At 45.4% G+C, this 18,965-nt stretch overlaps 2 protein-coding genes and 1 long non-coding RNA gene across 3 annotated transcripts; 2 read left to right on the forward strand and 1 right to left on the reverse strand.

The window, feature by feature from the left end:
- Nucleotides 1-1,032: 1,032 nt before the first annotated feature.
- LOC120677947 (MND1-interacting protein 1-like) lies at nucleotides 1,033-6,221 on the forward strand. Its single transcript, XM_039959132.1, has 2 exons — nucleotides 1,033-2,564; nucleotides 5,454-6,221. The coding sequence occupies exons 1-2, from the start codon at nucleotides 1,176-1,178 to the stop codon at nucleotides 5,979-5,981; spliced, it is 1,917 nt and encodes a 638-aa protein (XP_039815066.1). The 5' UTR covers nucleotides 1,033-1,175; the 3' UTR covers nucleotides 5,982-6,221.
- Nucleotides 6,222-7,064: 843 nt separating this feature from the next.
- On the reverse strand, nucleotides 7,065-9,522 carry LOC120677972. The gene is made up of 2 exons (XR_005676463.1): nucleotides 9,087-9,522; nucleotides 7,065-8,331 (listed from the first exon to the last, which is right to left on the reverse strand). It is a non-coding gene; the product is annotated as an uncharacterized LOC120677972 (long non-coding RNA).
- A 2,983-nt stretch (nucleotides 9,523-12,505) lies between these two features.
- On the forward strand, nucleotides 12,506-13,261 carry LOC120695319. Its single transcript, XM_039978601.1, has one exon. It carries the CDS (start codon nucleotides 12,506-12,508, stop codon nucleotides 13,256-13,258), a length of 753 nt encoding a protein of 250 aa, XP_039834535.1. The 3' UTR covers nucleotides 13,259-13,261.
- The last annotated feature ends 5,704 nt before the right edge of the window (nucleotides 13,262-18,965 follow it).

The following is an 18,965-nucleotide window of genomic DNA, read 5'->3' on the forward strand; positions in this document are numbered from 1 at the left end:
CGTTGATGGAGCGGCGCTCGGCCTGCGGTGGGCGCTGCCGCCGACGAGGGAGCCGCTGGTCGCGACGCGGGGGATCGTGGCGGCGGCGGCGGCGGAGCCGTGGTCGTTGGCGTGGGTGCAGGTGTGGCCTAGCAGGAGCAGGAGGGAGGCGCCGCCGAGGTGCGCAGTGACGGGGCAGCTAGCGGGGCGCACTGGCGTTGGGAGGGGTGCCGGCATGGAGGTCGCCCTCGCCAGCGCCACGGTCGTCGCCATGGGCACGGGGAACCGCGTCCTCTACAAGCTCGCGCTTGTGCCGCTCCGGGACCGGGCCTCGTGCATAGAGAGGAGGACCAGGGCGGCGAGCCCGGCGGAGAGCAGGGCGGCGGCGACAGCCATGGGGTGCGCCTCGTAGAAGTGGCGGAACCGCATCGCGACGGAGGCCTCGAGGTGCGGGTTCTTGGGCTTGCGGCCCTTGCGGGAGATCCCGGCCTCGAGGTCGAAGTCGCCGCCGCCGCCGGCTCTGGTGGGGTAGCGAAAGGACATGGGGCTCCCCGGACCGAACCCCTAGCCGCTCATCTCGTGCAAGAACTCGACCGCCCGAGATCACTTGGGCAGCACGCAGGGGAGGACCGACCCAGATCCGGATAGGGTGCTACGTTTCGCCCAGCAGGAAGGGAAGGGGAGGGAACACCTAGCGGGCGCTCGTCGCCGGCGAAGACGTGGTGAATGGCGCTGCCGCTCGCCCAGTGGTCGCCGGCTCGCCGCGAGGAGAGGGGGCCAGGAGGAGAGGCAGAGACCAGGGAAGGGGGTGGTGGGAGCCGGTAGAGTTTCGCTGACAGCTGGGTCCTACTAGTCAGATTAATTTAGGAGCCATCATTTGGTCGGGCTGACTGGAGTCCGGAGAGAATTTCAAACCCCTAAATTTTATGGGCCGGCCCAAAAATACAAAATAGAGACCCATATTTGGGGAGCCGGCTCTTAGAGCCCTAAAGCCCCACCAGAACCCAATCGAGCCCAGCAAAGAGCCCCTTCTTTACCCTTCCCCTTCCTCGCTTCGGTTACCAATCCCCACGCCATTTTCCTCGCACACATCGACGTGGTCTGCGCGCCGCCCACCCCATCCCACCCCTACCTCCGATCCCATCCCAAACCCTATAGCTGCCTCAGCCGCCGCCTCCGCCTCCGACTCCGCTCTGATGGCGGGACAAGCCCGCGACCGCGGGAGCCGCGCGTCCCGGAAGGGCCGCACCGCCCGCGCGGGCCCCGCGGCGGCGCCCCCGCCGGCCTCCGATCCCGATCCAGCCGCCGGCGAAGACGCGGCGGACGAGCTGGAGGAGCGCCTGCTAAAGAGACTGGACGAGGCGTACGCGGCGGCGCTGGCCCGTCTCGCCGACCTCGGCCACAGTGAGGAGGCGTCGCTCGAGGCCGTCCTCCGCGCGGGCCACTGCTACGGCAAGCTCAACGACCCCGTCTCCAACATCGTCGCCAACGCCCGCAACTACCTCTCCGACCCCGGCCACGCTGGCGGGGTCGGCGGCTTCGCCGACCTCCGGCGCCTCGAGGAGTATTCCCTCGCGGGGCTCGTCTGCCTTCTCCAGAGCAGCCGTCCCACCCTCACCCGGGGCGAAGCCCTGTGGTGCCTTCTCTCCAGCGACCTCCGCCTCGAGGAGGCGGTTGCCATAGGCTGCTCCCTCAATGGTAAGCACGCACAAGCTGCGGCCCCTGCTGAGAGTGAGGACCTCTCCCCAGATGTGGCCGAGACCCCACAGCGTGGACACATCCACTACCATAACACCACAGCTGCCGCCGCCGCCCATGACCCCGCTCTTTTAGACCCGAAATCCTTCATGAGACTCGCGGTATGCCAGGGTCCTGCCGCTGCGACCATCTCCTGCCTCAAGGCTGCTGGGTGGTCACGGTCCAGCGGTGCTGTACCAGAAGGGCAACCTAAGGAGTCCTTTGCCAAGAAGCTCTCGACTGAGGAGCTCATTGAGTCTGTTGTTGCGGAACTTGAAGCGCTGGACATTGACAAGAAGGATCCACCAGATGCAAACCCTGATCCAAAGAACCAGATGGTGCGTGACCTTATTAAGCAGACAAGAGAGATGGAAGCGCAGCTCAAGGAACGAAGGGAATGGGCACAGGGAAAGGCTATACAGGCTGCTCGCAAGCTTGGTACTGATCTCACCGAGCTGCGTGTGCTGCGGATGGAACATGATGAGAACCAGCGACGGAAGAAGGAAAAGCAGGTGATGGAGGATGACACAATGAAGCGACTTGCTCATCTGGAGAATGAGCTGAAGAAAAAGAGTGGGCAGCTTGACCGGAGTAATGCGACAGTTCAGAGGCTGGAAATGGAAAATGCAGAGATACGTGCAGAGATGGAAGCTGCAAAGCTGAGTGCATCAGAGACTGAGAGACAATGTCAGGGTCTGTTAAGGAAAGAGAAGAAGGATACCAAAAAGCTTGATGTCTGGGAGCGCCAGAAAGCGAAGCTCAAGGAGGACATTGCTGAATGCAAGACAAAGATTACACAGGCTGAGAGGGAGCTTTCTGAGGTCAACAAGGCAATAAAAAACATGGAGGTTAGGAAAAACTCGAAAATTCAATATGCTTGTTCGTCTCATAGTTCCATGGGTTTCATTTCTGTTATGTGCTAGGAGGTACTTGGTTATATTCTAAAATCTTCATGCTAGAAGAGATCAAATATCTACAATTGAGTGTAGTTGTAGCAGATTACTGTTGTTGTGTATTTCAGTTTAGTCAAATACACCTAGTCTGCTCTGTGTAGGGGCTAGGGCCAGTGCGGCCTTAGCCTGTCTGTTTGGTCCAGATTTCTTAAGTACCTAGGTGTATTGCTTTGTTTTGATTGCTTTCTATCTATTAGTTTCTAATTGTTAGGCAACCCTTCTCTTTAAAAAGGGATAATTCAGGCTATTCCACCATTTTCAGCGGAAATCTAGTGTCACATTTGCAATTTGATGCCTAAGTGACACATGACTCCCCAAATAACCGCGTGGCAGGTGCGGTGAGCAATCCCCAAATATGAAACCGATAAGTTCACATGACTCCTATATCAATCACAATAAAGTAACCACTCCTGAATCACCACTGGATGGAGTTCCATTTGGAAGGAGGGGTCGTCAGATGAAGGCAAGAATGAATTATCAAGGAACTTCCCTGCCCTCCTAGCCCCTACAATCCATACCGCAGCTCTAGGCTGTTGGGTAGGGGCAGGCCCTGTTTGGATACCAGGGTTAGAGTTAGAGTTGGCTTTTTGGAGCTCATCTAACCCTGAAATATCCAAACAGGAGGGTTAGAGTTGGTTAGATACCCAAAAAAAACTATCCCCTCCAAGGGGTGCTTAGATTAGATGGGGCCCACTTTTTCTCCTCTCTCTCTCTTGCTAGAAAGAGGCCAAATGATTGGAAAGGTGCATTTATGGTCAATCTAACCCTTCTATCCAAACACCTCTTTGGTTAGAGTTAGTTCATAGATACTCATGAGTTAGATACTAACTCTAACCTCTAACTTAGTTAGAGTATCCAAACAGGGCCACAGTCATATGATCATATCCAATCCATTGTTTAACCCTAGGGCCTAGGCTATCAGTTTGGTATCAGTGATTTGTCACTAGCAGAGTTTTAATGCTTGAAGGGGGTATGGTTGATGATCCTGGATGGATTGTAAGGTCCTCCTGTAGTAGATTAAGTGTGTCTAATGAAGAAGTGGTGGTGAAATCTGAAAACCAGAAACAAAGACATGAGGGTACATGTGTCTTTATGTGGTTGCATGTAGCCATAAGTTGACGAAACTTGGGAATCAGTAAACAGTTAAACATACAGTCAAGAATCTCCAAACAATTGTGTCTTGGTGACGGGTTGTACTTCCTCAGGCCACAGATGTCATAGAGCTATTCCATGTGCATATTTTGTTGGTTTCAGAGGGTGCTGCAAGCTTTTTATTACTGCATGCATTTTTGAACTACTGGACCACAAAAAATGCATATTCTGCATATGGTTTTTGCACTAATGCTGATCCAGGCCTAACTATGTGGTCAGTTGTAAAACTGGGGATGCACGCGTTAATGCCAACTGGTTACGGGTTTGCCCTCTATGCATCGGTGTATGTCATGTACTGAAAGAGGAAGAGCAGGCATAAAGGCAGTGTCCGTAATCATTCATCAGTCATTTGCTTTATGCTGCATCGCGTAATGCAGTCTTGTGCTTTGATCTTGTTTTTATCATGTCCCAGCTGCCCATGGCAATCTTGTTTGACTTCCATACACACTTTTGTACTAAATTTGCTAATTCTGACTAGCATAGTGACAGCCATTCCATACGCATAGCATATGTTGGCAAACTTTGTGTAGCTTACTAGCTTTTAGTGAATGTATTCCATGGGTAAAGCATTTGACATTAGTCTTGTGCTATGTTAGAATTATGCCCATGTGTTGCTGTATTTTGCTTTGTATTGTGATGTTTCAAATCGAAAGATTCGGCTCAACCACTGTTATCCCAAAGCAAATTTGGCTTGTTCAGTGTTAATCTGTGACTAGGTTCAGTCTTATTTGTCTACCATTAAACTATTGCTTGTTTCACATTGCAAAGTTTGTTGGCACTGTTATTTGAACTGATTGAACTTTTAGCTATGACTAGAGTTTAGTGACTTATATTTTAGTTAACACTTCCACTTGCAGGTTATTACAACCATAAGTTGTTTTGAAATGCCATTTCTCTTAGAGAAACCATAGATGTACCAATACAGGGGAATAATGCAATTGCTTCTCCCTACCTTAGCTGTCCAGTATGCACATGTTGCCTGGTTTTCTGGTAAATAGGGTTCCTTCTACACCTATTTTCTTATGGCAGTTCCTGATGATTATTATAATATTAGTCCCTTAACCTGCCTACCCTGAACATTACCTTGTTTAATTTTCTGGATTTGTACCTAAATTGGCTGATGTATTACTGACATAAACAGGCTGTAACTTGCTCATTGGTGCGGTATTTAGGGGACTGATAACACACCCTTTTATCTCCAATCAAATCTTTCTACGACCGATTCCATGCAGCTCTTACCATCCTTTTCATTCCAGTGATTTGCTTTTCTTAAGGCGTTTAATTTTGTACTTGCCACATGTTGGCGCTTTTACTTTTCTACCCTAGTGTCTTGTATCATCATGATGTGGATATCATGTAGTTATATCATTTGACATATTCATTTCATATTGCTAGCATTGATTTATTTAATATTATGCTCATTGCGGATAATAAGCTACAATATGTTTGAGATGGTGAAGTCTTCAGATTGGACACAAATTGTCTTGGTTTGACATCATACTAGCCCATGTTGGATCAATTATAATATTGATTAGTGCACTTCTCTACCCATAATACTGTGACGTTGCCTGAACCTAGTGAGGTAATAACTGTAACAGTACAACTGATTTGAAGTATATGTTTGGTTTGCAGATCAAGATAAGAGAAGACACAAGGGCGAAAGAAGAAAACGTGGCACTTTTGGAAGAGGAACACAGGAAGAAGGAAGCTGCGAAAGCAGACTCTGATCGCCGACTCGAAGAGCTTCGTCGGAAGAAAGAAGTTGAATCTCAGTGCTACAAGGATGACTTCCGGAGACTTCAAGACGAACTGAACCGTCTGCAGAAGTCCACAGGCACAAATCAACCAGCTGTCCCATCAATCAGCCCTCCTGGCATGACTAACCGAAGCACAGCGCGGGCGCCGAAGCAGCAGCACATCCAGAGGCCACCAGCCACATCGAACCGCCCACCGCTACAGCCAGCCCAGAAGCCAAGCCGCCGCCGGGAATGTGTTGTCTGCAAGAAGGAGGAGGCGTGCGTGATCCTGCTCCAGTGCGCACACCAAGTCCTGTGCGTTGGCTGCAACAAGCTGCAAGAGGATAAAGGTGTGGTTCGCTGCCCCTGCTGCAGCGCCAAGATCGAAGAGAGGATCAGGGTTTTTGGTGCGAGCTCCAACTGAGGCACCAGGCGGCAGGGGGTGTGCAGCTGTCTTGAGGTGAATTGGAATATGTGGTTGAGTTTTTCCTTTTGACTTTTTACCTCCGTTACTGTGAAGAAAGGTTATATAGGTCTCTGCCTGAGCGGTTATACTTGGCATCAGCGTTCATGGTTATATGTGTGCTGAACTGAGACTCTTCTGGTGTATATGCGCATAATTGAAACCATTTTCCAGACTGGAAATCACTGTCTTTTTTTTCCATTCGTTTTGTTGTTCTTAATTAATTATTCTTGAGTTGTGAAAATTTCTGGGATGTAGATGGGCGCTACCAGTGGCGGATCTAGCATGTACATCTAGGGGGATTTATTTTCCTTTTCTTCCTTCTCTTTTTCTTCTTCCTCTTCATTCATCGTTAAAAATTATTGCCCCCACCCCGCTAGATCCGCCCCTGGTGCAACTCAGGTCAGCTAGTTTCGGCTGCAGGAATGTTGCCCCCGACAGTTTTCTCCGTGTGTTCTGATTGATTTGGATGCAATTTGTCGCCAGAAGATGATAGTCTCTATTGGGCCTTCTTCCTTCACTTTCGTGCTGCTCCGGCTCGCCTACTCCGGGTTCTAGATCTACGCTCTTTGGACCTGGGCTGTCAACACCGGCCGTTTCTGGGGCCGCTGCTGCCTACCAGTGTCCTCTCCGATCACCTGAGAATGATTCAAGCGCTCCCGTGTCCCCGACGGATTGCATCCGACGGATGCAACATGGACGAACCAGATGAGCCAGAAAGTTTTCATCTCGGTCTCTATTGCCTTTTTTTGGTTGGAAAGCTATTACACATATCCCCAGTTCTTTCTCACAACTGTTACCTTTCTTTGATCTAGAAATCCTGTTTCCATGGTCCTGCAGAACCCGAGCATGAAATGAATCCACGTGCAACCAAACAAGCACCGAAGGGAATAGGTTTTAGTTGTTTCTACTAGTTGAATGCCCGTGCGTTGCTACGGGTGTTGATTGCAGTGCGGGTGTTGATTGCAGTGCAGCTACGGGTGGGAAAAACATTTATTAGAATTCAAAGTAATTCAAGACAACTAAAAGAAAAAATAAATAACATTGTTCCAAAGTAATTCAGTGTTTCGCATAAGACAGAAATTAGAGTTCTGTCAATTGTGGTTGAATGAAAATGTACATTAAAGACCCCTTATTTCCAATGAAATAAACCTGTAAACACTCAAATCAATAAAATATAACTAACTTGATTGTGAGACGCAGATACACAAGTACTCTTCTTCCTCCATATTAGACTTACAACTTAAAATCTTACAAGTTACAACAGTGACTAATGGCTAACAGAAGCTCCAATCCTCTAGATATTCGAATCACATGGTCCGGGCGTCCGGCTCTAACAGATCACCGAATCCACCACTACAATTGTGTACACTTGTTTGAATATGCAAATCATGTGAACCTGGATATGTAAGTGCAAAGATTATTCAAGCTGACTTATTTGAATGATTGCTGGTTTTCAGCAATTTAAACGTTGAGTTAGTTCAGTATGAGTTTTCTTAGTTTGACAAAAACCAAACACTTACCGAGTTACCATTAAGTGTATCTGTCTAGTTCATTCAGCTGTCATATAGGATATAGCAAACACAAATCCAACTAACATTAATGCATATATTATATAGTGCTTGGTGGCATATATACACACCTTTTGTTTTTTTTGTTGTACATTACAATGGGATATTTGAGTTTGGATGAAAATGCACAGAAAAGTCCTCTTATTTCCCAATGAAATAAAAAATATCAACACCCAAGCGTAGCTCATTTCAGAAATGCCATTTTTTTCCTTCACAGTTTCTGTGATAAACAATTCAGATACGCCATCACTCTCTCATATCAAGTGTGACACAATATAAGTTTGCGGTGACTCATATTTCAAAAATATTCTAGTTGAACATATTTAGTCTATGAAGAGGTTATTGTAATTTTGCATTCAAATTCAGCGGGACAAACACTCAAAATGGATAATTAAAATAATGTATTACCTGATATGTAGGTATCGAGCTTCTTTCTAATGCAGAAACCTAACCTGATGTTCTTGTTTCTAGTCTAGTCCAAAAATTCCCATTTAGCATCAGAATCAGAGCCTATGTCAAGCAAGTTTGTGCATTAGTTACCATGTATAAGATCACCTCATCTTCAACCCAGTAGCCACCAGGAATGCTCTAAACCTGATCCACAAACTTGAAGGCAGTTGTAACTTCTAAAATGTGAAAATTATTTGTAACTGCAAATGTACACGTACCTAACTCACCATTATTTGAAGCAATTAGGAGCCTGCTTATGAGAGCTTACCTGAACTTCCATAGATGTGCCCCTATGTTCATATAGGAATCATAAGGAAACAGGATAATCTAATCCATCAGAACACCTACTGCATGCAATCATATTAGAAACCTACAGTGACATAATATGATACTGCAAATTATGCTTCGGAGTTCAGTCTCTCATATAATTATATATGAGTAGCCAGTACTATAATTCAAGCATACGCACTCCAATGCCAAACGAAAGCTGCATTCCTTAACATACTAAAGCTAGCCGAATTCAACCTCGAAGGAGCCAAAAGCCTACTCAAATATGCAATAGGTGTTAGCAAAACTTCCAGCATTAATCTTCCAAGCTCCAGGCGATGTGAAGTGAATTTATCCATGTTAAGGATAGCACCATAAGTCATTCCTCGGTCAAGGTAACCAATAAAATTGGTAGAAAACTGAAACAGCAAAATATGCACTAAAGAAGGTTTGAACCAGTAGATACGTTCAGCTAAAGTAGGTGTACTGATGGTTTTGTATCTCCAAAGTTCTGTTTGATCCCAGTGCAAACCGTTGTTCCAATCCCTGCACCTTGTTTACTAAGCTGACTTCAAATCTTATGAGCTGTTTCCCACAAGTTCCCGTCCTCTCGAATGGAATCAGAACAAATCAAATATAACTGGTGTTTTAGGTGCTGAAGTGGCTCAGCAGCAGAACTACCAACCAGACCTCTCGCTCACCCCAAGACGGCCAAAAAGAAGACGAACAGCAAGAGAAACAATGGAACCAGAGCAAAGAGGAACGCTAGATTACTCACCGAATGCGGTAGAGGACCTTGGAGGCGCCGCGCGCATAGATCCAGTGGGCCATAGCGCGCGAGAGGGTCGGCGACGCCGAGCGAGACGGGGAGGGCGAGGGCGACGCGGGATCGGCGGCGTCCGCGAGTGAGACGGGGAGAGCGAGGACGCCGCGAGCAGGACGGCGAGACGGACGCGACGGGGAGGCGAGGGCAGCGAGGGCGTGGCGGCGGCGTCCGCGGGAGCGGCGGCGTCGGCGAGCGAGACGGGGAGGGGGAGGGCTAGGGCGACGCGGGATCGGAGGCGTCGGCGAGCGAGACGGGGAGGGCGAGGACGCCGCGAGCAGGACGGCGGCGCGAGGAGGAGCGCGAGACGGGGAAGCGGTGCCGATTTGTGTCCAGCGGGGAACAGCCGATTTTGTGCGAGCGGCGGGGCAGACTCGCGGAGGAGGCGGACGCACGCTGAGTGTCGACAGAACTTTGTTTTTTTAGATAGTAGGAGATATATGCTGTTTTTCCTCAATTGTTACTTTCTGTTTGAAAACTACTCCATATTAAATTAAACAGAGACGCTGACTGGTGTGTGATGTGGCAGCTCGCATGTGTTTGACTATATTTGTTTTTCATTCTTTCGTGCAGTTACTACTATAGCAGCAGCGACCCTCTACCGTGTATTTGGTAGACATTATATTACTCCCTCCGTCCCAAAAAAAATGTAAATCTCGTTTATCGAGGAGTCAAATAATTTCAACTTTGACCGAATTTATACAAAATAGTACTAATATATATATTACAATATAAGTATCTTTAGATTAATCATGTAATATATTTCTATACTGCATCAATTTGAAGACTCAAATGTTTGTAATTTTTTGTATAAATTTAATCAAAATTAAAAGCGTTTGACTTCTCGGGAAGCGAGATTTACATTCTTTTTGGAACGGAGAGATATCGAATCACATTTTTCCCATACTTATATTAGTATCACCGAATGAAGCTGAAGGCTGTGCTTGTTTTGTACTTGGTATGTGACAAAGCTGTTGTTTCCTTCTTTTAATCTGTAGATGCTGCTAGCTGAATGATGGAGTCTTTTGTTAATTCTCTCTTTCCTACGAGAAAGAGAATACGCAAGCAATAGCGTAGCTAGTCGATGATCTATATTTCGTCCACCTAGTAGACGAAATGATAGTTTTCGTCTTCCTAGCGGACAAAATCAATTTTCGTAGATGAAATTTTAATTTCGTCATGCACAATGAACGAATTCTGTAAATTCCATGTATTTTCGTCTATTGGCAGGACGAAATTAAATTTCGTCCACTTAGTGGATGAAATCTATGTATTGTCTAACCAGCAGACGACAATAGTCTAGTTTTGAAATTCCTCAGATCAAAGGTAATTTTTTGTAATTTCATTAAAAATTTGTATTAAAAAAATCACGAGCAAACTGCTGGAGCATACAAAGAAATACAAGATCGAGCTGGGATTGAGAGAATAATATAATATAACAAACGAATGTATATGGTTTGGCTGTCTGTGGAAGGTGAACCGGATCGGAAGCAATCGGGCTGGTAGTAGATCATCGACTGACTGAAGCGGGCAACTCGTGATTCGATCAGAATCAGATATTCAGAATAGGCAACTTGCAGGACCGGCACGTACAGAGGCAGCCGGCTGAGAGGAGCTAGCCAGAAGTTGGGAAACGCGCGCGTCGTGGTGAATGGTGATCGGAGTGCTGACGTTGGCGTGCAGTTCTCCGACGAGTCCTCGCGGTGTGTCTGAACTCTGAAAAATCAAACGCAATCTCTGCTGTGTCTCTGGAACAAATATCATCTTCCTTTTCTTAGGGGGTGTTTTGGAATAGGGACTTAAAAAAAGTCTCAGGGACTTTTTAGTATTTAGAAGTATTAAATAAATGTTAATTATAAAACTAACTGCAGAACCCTGGGGCTAAACTGCGAGCCGAATCTAATGAGGCATCTTAACCCATGATTAGCGAATGGTTACTGTAGCACCACTGTAGCAAATTATGGATTAATTAGGCTCATTAGATTCGTCTCGCGAAAAAGCACTCAGCTGTCAAAAAACATTTATAAACAGATTTTATTTAATACTATAAAATAGTAAGATTCCTTTTGATGTGATAGGGACTTCTGAAAAAAGTTGAGATCCAAACAGGGCCTTAGGCTCTGTTTAGTTGGTGAAAAGTTGTTGATTTTGATACTGGAGCACATTTCATTGTTACTTGACAAATAATGTCCAATCATAAACTAATTAGTCTTAAAAGATTTATCTCGTGCTAATCAGTTAGACTGTATAATTTGTTATTTTTCAACTATATTTAATACTCAATGTATGTATCCGAACATTCGATGTGTCTGGTACTGTTGAATTTTTTTTTGAGAATTGGAAACCGCGCGCTCAACGAGCGCCTTAATTTCGTCAAGGAGCTAGAAAGGTGGTAAACTCGTGAAGCTAGCTAGCAATGGACCAATAGTCTATTTCTTGATTTCTACACTTGCAACACGCCTGGATTCCCGAGTTGAGCAGTCGCAGGGAGGGCCCTGCCCTGATCCGAGTCAACAGTCAAACCTAGATTGTGTTCACACGAACGCACGCGCGCGGTGCATCTCATCGAGGACAGTTTTAGTGGGAGTTTTATGGACACAGATACTTAAACCGGGAACTAGGTAACCGTGCCAAATGAGTTTCATGGTGATAAAACTCTTCTCACATCTCATAAAACTCTATTTTTCTCTTTTCTTGTCACGTCAGCAAAATTAATAATATTTAGTGCTATAAATTTCTCCATAAAACCTCACTGACACTGGCGTAAGGCAAAGCTGAGATGCCGATCGATCGATTTCCGATCCCCGCGCGCATTGAAATCCTAAAGCCATGTCCACGTGTATTCGGCACGTGCGCGTACGGAGCACGACGTTCCACCCCGTCGAGAAGAATAGTAGACGGTCGTCTGCGTGCGCGTCCAGTGCATGCAGGGCGTGCTGCCTGCTAGACTTGGCCGGCCGGCCCGTTTTACCCGAGCGTGACGTCCGCACGTACGAAGGCAGGGCGAGTCACGTGTGCCGGTCAGAGCTCCCGCCCCGCCCGGGGGATCAAGCAGAGCTCACATGAATCACGGCTGGAAACGGAAACGGAGAGGCGAACACCCCCTCGCCCCGGCCGGCCCGGATTTGGGAACGAAATTTCCGAGTCCACAGTCCTCCCGCACGTACGCACGATTGCACGACACGACCAACAACAAGACCCGTGACTTGACACCCGGTCGGATCGGAGTCGGGATTACTAGCACCCGACGATAATTAGGACAAGAAATCGACTCCGTACTCTCGTATCTTGGTGGTCAAATCACGCTTAATACTCGACGCCGCTTGGCTAACCACCTTACACCTCCTATCCTATAAATAATACACAGGTCGTCCATGCAGCTTGACACAGCCAACGCCGCCATAGTACAGCAACAAGTACGGCAGCATCGTGATACTGGTACGTGCGACGTACGACGACGACGTTGCCACGTCGACGACAAGAAGGGGAAGCTACTTACGGTGAAGAGAGACGAGCTGATCAGCATGGGCAGGCCGTCCATCGAGGCGGCGGCGATGGCGGGCGCCGACTGGGCGCAGTACCAGTACAGCCTCGACGACGACGACGACGAGCCGCCGGAGCACCTGCGGGCCTTCGAGGCGTTCCTGGAGACGGTGGTGCCGCCGGACATGGCACTGGCGTTCGGGCGCGACGAGGCCGCGCGGGCCCGGGCCCGGCGCGGCCGCCGGGAGGACGTCCAGGAGAAGCTCAAGCTGTGGGCCAAGGCTGTGGCCAGGGACGCCAGCAGCCACGGCGTCGCGCTCGGCTCCCAGTCCCAGCGCCGGCGGCACCAGGCTGCTGCCTCGCCGCGCCTTATTGCCCACGCGCGCGAGCCGGTGGCGATCCTCGCGAGGCCGCCGGCGCCGGGCGAGCCCGCAGCAGCAAGCTCGCACGCTCGCGGCAGCAAGGAGAAAGGCGGCGGCGCCCAGATCTTGCCAGGGCAGGCCCGAGTGGTAGGCGAGCTGGGCGTCCATACGAAGGCGCAGCTAGCTCCGAGTCCGAGCCCTCGCTCGGTAAGGCGAGGCGAACCTTGCCAGAGCAACCAACCACTACCGAAACAGGACATCAAGTGTATATACGGTGTCTGACAGTCTGACTCCAGTAGCTGTTCTTTTTTTTTTAAGTTCACTCCCTATTCTTTTCTCAAGAGGTAAATAAGAGGTAGCGACCTGCATTAAATCGGCTGGATTCGTTCTATTCTTTGGAACATTGTACGGTTATAATTGTATTTGTTTGCACCTTGTACAGACGACAATGATATTTGTCTTGATATCGACATATCGTTTTTCTATATAGACATATAGATAGACGCACATATGACGAGGTTAAAATCTTCTCCAAGAGACTAGCAATAATATTAGCTAAATTTAGAGATTTGGAGGCTAGCTAAACAATAAAAAAGCTGTTGGATGTTGGATCCAGTTTTCATCCTAGTTTTGCTATGTTTCCCTATCCACTTTATTTTAAAGAGGTTGTTGGAGTTGCTCTAATAAGATGCATATGAATGTTGAGTAAAATACGGATTCGCACCAGCTTCGCTTACGCTGTCGTCCTCGCTTCGCGTAAAAGAGTTAACCTAGGGGTCGAAATACACTTGACACTTGGTTTTATATGTTGGTGAGACTCACTCTCAATTAGTAAGGTGGGACAACTCCCTATATATGCCATGCGCGTGAGCTCAAATTCATCTTTGTGGGCTGGGATGTCACATACACCCCATAAAGGACCCGACATCCTCGTTGGCAACATACCCGCACAGTGGGGCAATCAATTAGAAACTTTCTCTCTTAGCATACGTCGTCCATGCGCCTAATACCGGCACATATATGCCATGCCGTGTGACCACACATGGATCTACACGCGCCATACGTCATATGTCCGCGTCCTGGCACGCACACATACGTCTAACCACGAGCCAGTGCCAAGTATGACTTAAATTCATTCTTGCTGGGCCGAGATGTCATAGTAGTCCTCCCCTCCATTGCATGAATCATCAATATCTAGAAGCGCTCAAGAGCTTCACCAGGGTCCCGGCGGTCAAGCCGGCCTCGTGTAGCCCCGTGGCCGTGGATATGACCAGGGTTTCATTTACCGACCGGACCGGCCAAACCGCCGGGGTCCGGTACTGGTGGAATTCAAATTTGAATTCAAAATACGCAGTTCAACCGGTTCGTACCGGCATACCGGCCGGTTAGACCGGTTTACCGGCCGATTTGACCGGTTTGAATTCAAATCCAAATTTAAAATCGCATGTGTAACCGACTTGGAACGGTATACCGGCCGGTTTGACAGGTTTATCGGCCGGTTTGACAGGTTTATCGGCCGGTTTGACCGGTTTAGCAAGTGGGCCTCAATGGGCCGTCTTATTTTTTTCCTTTTCTTTTTTGGTTTAACTTTAAATGCCCAAAAAGTATGTTAAACGAACGAATTTTTGAGAAAATTTGACATAATTAGATTCGTCACACCTTGAAGTATTTTTAGGAATTTTTTATTTTTTTGAATTCAAATTTAAATTTTGAATTTGGGCCGGTTTGGTACCGACCCAAACCGGAACCGGACCGGACCGGTTTGACCGGTAACCGGTCAAACCAGACCGGTTCCCACCGGTTTTGTAAACCCTGGATATGACAACGTTCTTAGCTACCCGACTTTTTATTAAAAGCATTTTTTCCACTCCAGGGTCCATATTCTGTATGGATTAAGTAAAAAAAAGACGATTTATTTTGCAGAAACATGATCGGAAATACAACTTCATCACCACATAAAAAACAGATACCGGTGGGGCTCCGCCGAGATCACGATGCCGTTGGGAGGCAACGGGTTATACACGCCCATACCCATAAACTGCCCATCCTTAATTAATCCATATCTAAATGGGTGGATAATTACTCAAAGGGTATAGATAATCTAATGGGTAGACAATAAGCCTCTAAGTGGAGTGAGTTGAAATGGATCAGCCGGACCTTGAAAATAGAACATCGCGTTCACACTATAAAATTTTATCGAAATTGACTGAAATTTGTTGGAAATGACTCAGTATGATCAGCAGCTACTCTGTGCAAAGCAGTGTGGCTAGACCTACACGTGGGCCCCACATCAAGAGCCGGACCCTGAAAATAAAACCTCACATTCACACTATAAAATTTTATCAAAATTGACTAAAATTTGTTAGAGATAACTTAGTATGACCGGCAGCTTCTCTGTGCAAAGCAGTGTGGTTAGACCTACACATGGGCCCCATTTTAAGAGCCGGATCCTGGAAATAAAATCTCGCGTTCACACTATAAAATTTTATCGAAATTGACAGAAATTTATTGGATATAACTCAGTATAATCGACAGCTACTCAGTGCAAAGCAGTGTAGCTACACATACACATGGCCCCACATTAAAAACGGAGTTACGGAACATACGAGAATAGAAAAGAACTAACTGATGGGTAAATATCCTACCCATATCCAAGTTGAGATTGGTAACTCATACTCTACCCAAATATAATGGGTATGGATTTAAGTAAGGGTAGTGGGTACCCATTGACAACTTGACGCCGAGATAAAAAAAACATAGTCATAGTGCATGGGGAAAAAAGTACATATGAGTGTCACAGTGCTATGGATTGCGCGCGGTGCCATCAAATTTGCCTGCGGCACTGTCCAAATAATGCGCGCTGCTTGCCACGACCCTCCGCGCCTCTGCATGTGCTCGCGAGCTTGATCTCTTCCCTCGAAAACATGTACGATCACCGCGAATTTTCTATTTTTAATATATTTTTAAGTTTTATTTTAAAAATAACTCATCCAAATAAATATTTGCAGATCTAACCCGTTTGGTCGCGTCAATCCGCGTGGCGTGACAAAAATATGCTATTGCGCCACATGCACTGGCATGACAAGGCGTGCCACGTTGGCAAGCTCTAAAGCGCCCGGAAGGAGTCTACCAGCACATATTCCACATGTCAAGCTTGTCACGCCACTCTCACCGGCGTGACAGTATAGTTTTGTCAGTTATCATGCCACCCCTGTCGGCGCGACAAAGTCTGACCTTAGAAAAATCATATCTTTTTCATACGAACTCGGATGAAGATAATTTTTATATGAAAATTGTAGCTCTCAACGAGATCTACAACTTTGTAGTTTTGAGTTTTTTTATTTGAAGTCATTAAGATGCTTAAATAATTTATTTAAGCTTTTAACAGCATATTAAGCACTTTACCTCTATCGGGTCGTCTCCAACTTGACGTGTTTATCATGATTCTACCAATTAAGTTCTACATAATATTTGATATATGAAATAGTATGAATTAAATTATAATAATTTAATAATAAATAAAATGAGAAATCAAACTATATAATTGTTGAATATAGAATATAGTGTAACACTCTAGATATTAATGGTAGCTTATATCTAGAGTGGTGAGATAGATGGAAGGCACCTAGAGCAATGGTATTGGCTAGACAAACAAGTGGTGTGATCCACGAGTGTCCCGCTGACCATAGGATGGATATGTCTTTTTTTGTGACTTGGTGATTTTATTTATTGATCAATCGGGATTACAATATGAAGCTAACAAGTGAACTACACAGGTTGGGGTTAACTGCCATTCACCCAGCCTATCATCATCTGAAACTTTCTTAATTAGCTAGAACATGAGCAACTCGGTTACAAGCACGACTTGTGAAAGTTAAAAAAAATTAACAAGACTAGAGCTAAGTTCTCGAGTTCTCCGATGATGAATGCAATTCTTGAGCGCTGATTGGCTCCCTCCTTCCAAAGCTTCACACACTCCTGGCTATCAGTTTCCAGAATAAGTCATGGTGGAAAAGAAGGCCATGGGTACATAACTTTCATTATAAACTAAGTTGACATTAAAGAGAAGGGGAATGTACCGTCAGAAAGCCATGACGGCATTACATGCATACGTGGATAGGTATGGACCTACGGTGAACAACTAAAAAAGTTTATGAACTTTTTGGGTTGATTGACCTAAGTGTCACATTCACACGAATTTATGATGAAATTAATCTAAGGTTTACAGCTGGATTAAAATAATTAAAATATATAATCATAGTAAGCTAAATTTTCTAAACACTGAATATGTTATTAAGTAGCTACGTTGAGGGGCTCAATTAAAAACCTTTAAAAGGTGGAGTAAAAGAAGATTAATTGACACTCATCAAGATTTGAAGAAAGGATTAAAACTCTAAATGATTATTTAAATGGACTAAGTTGCATTAGAGAAAAGAGTCACGCGTGATAATAAGGTTAAAATCTAGCTAAATTTAGCCAAAGTGTGGAAGTTGAGTATTTAAAATATGAGATGGTAGAAAAAATAGTATAAATAGGTGGACAAGATTAAGATTAGACTAAATGAATGAAATAAGTTTAAGTATCATTCAAAAATATTTGAATTTGAATAAGTATTTGAAGAAGAGCAATGTGACCTATTAGTCAGTTTATAGAGTTTCAAGTTTGAAATGTAGTTGAACAGTGAAGTTGTAGCCAATATAAAAGTTGTAATATGAATCTTGTACTACAACGTGGAAGAAAGTTATAATAAAAGTTTGAAGTATTTGAGTTGTTGGTATCAAATAGATAAAACATATGATAAGATTGCCAATTTTGAAATGAATCTGAAATGCTCATAACCTAAGCGTTGGAATAACCTAAGCATTGTAAGGCTCATATATCGCAAAAGACAAACTAAACAATTACTAAGGTCCCGCCCAATCAATTTTCTCTCTAGTCGTAAAGAGTCAATATAGATTTGGTCAACAATCTATATTCAACTATTATATAGATTGATTTCTCATTGTATTTATTATTAAATTTTTATAATTTAATTCATACTATTTCATATATCAAATGTTATGTAGAACTTAATTGGTGGAATCATGATAAACACGCCAAATTGGAGACGATCCGATAGAGGTACAAGGGCTTAATATGCTGTTAAAAATTTAAATAAATTATTTAGGCATCTTTAATCACTTCAAATAAAAAACTCAAAATTACAAAGTTGTAGATCTCATTGAGAGCTACAATTTTCATATAAAAATTATCTTCATCCGAGTTCATATGAAAAAGATATAATTTTTTTAAGGTCGAACCTTGTCGCGCCGGCAGGGGTGGCGTGACAAGACTATATTGTCACGCCGGTGGGAGTGGCGTGACAATCTTGACACGTGGAATATGCGCTAGCAGACCCCTTCCGAGCGCTCCAGAGTGCGCCAACGTGGCACACCTTGTCACCCCAATGCATGTGGCGCGACAGCATATTTTTATCACGCCACGCAGATTGACGCGACCAAAAGGGTTAGATCTGCAAATATTTTATTCGGTGAGTTATTTTTAAAATAAAACAAAAAATAGGTTAAAAATAAAAAAAATCACGATCACCCGCATTCCAGCCCTCGTTTGCACCGTGTATATCCCGGCGGTGAGGTCGGATAACTGAATGACCATATGTATGGATTGATTGGCTGGGGGCTGTGTACAGAAAAAAAAACAAGTAAGTAGACGTATGCGCCAATTAGGTGTGGGAGTTGAAGATGTTGTTGGATCCAGATAGCTAGGCCTCACCGAATTTATCTCAGGCTCCTCGGCCTGTGTCTCCCGTTGAATCCTGATTGCTGCAACATTGGTTTTTTTTAGGATCGTTCTAGAGAACGCACTTTTTTCGAAAAAAAAATCTCGCATGCATAAAATAATAAATAAAGTCTATTCATAAAATTTTTTTAGGATGAGTCACTTTTCGCGACAAATCTAATAATAGTAATTAATTGATGATTGGCTATAA

Source organism: Panicum virgatum, chromosome 2K (genome assembly GCF_016808335.1).
Source record: "Panicum virgatum strain AP13 chromosome 2K, P.virgatum_v5, whole genome shotgun sequence".
Taxonomy (NCBI): domain Eukaryota; kingdom Viridiplantae; phylum Streptophyta; class Magnoliopsida; order Poales; family Poaceae; genus Panicum; species Panicum virgatum.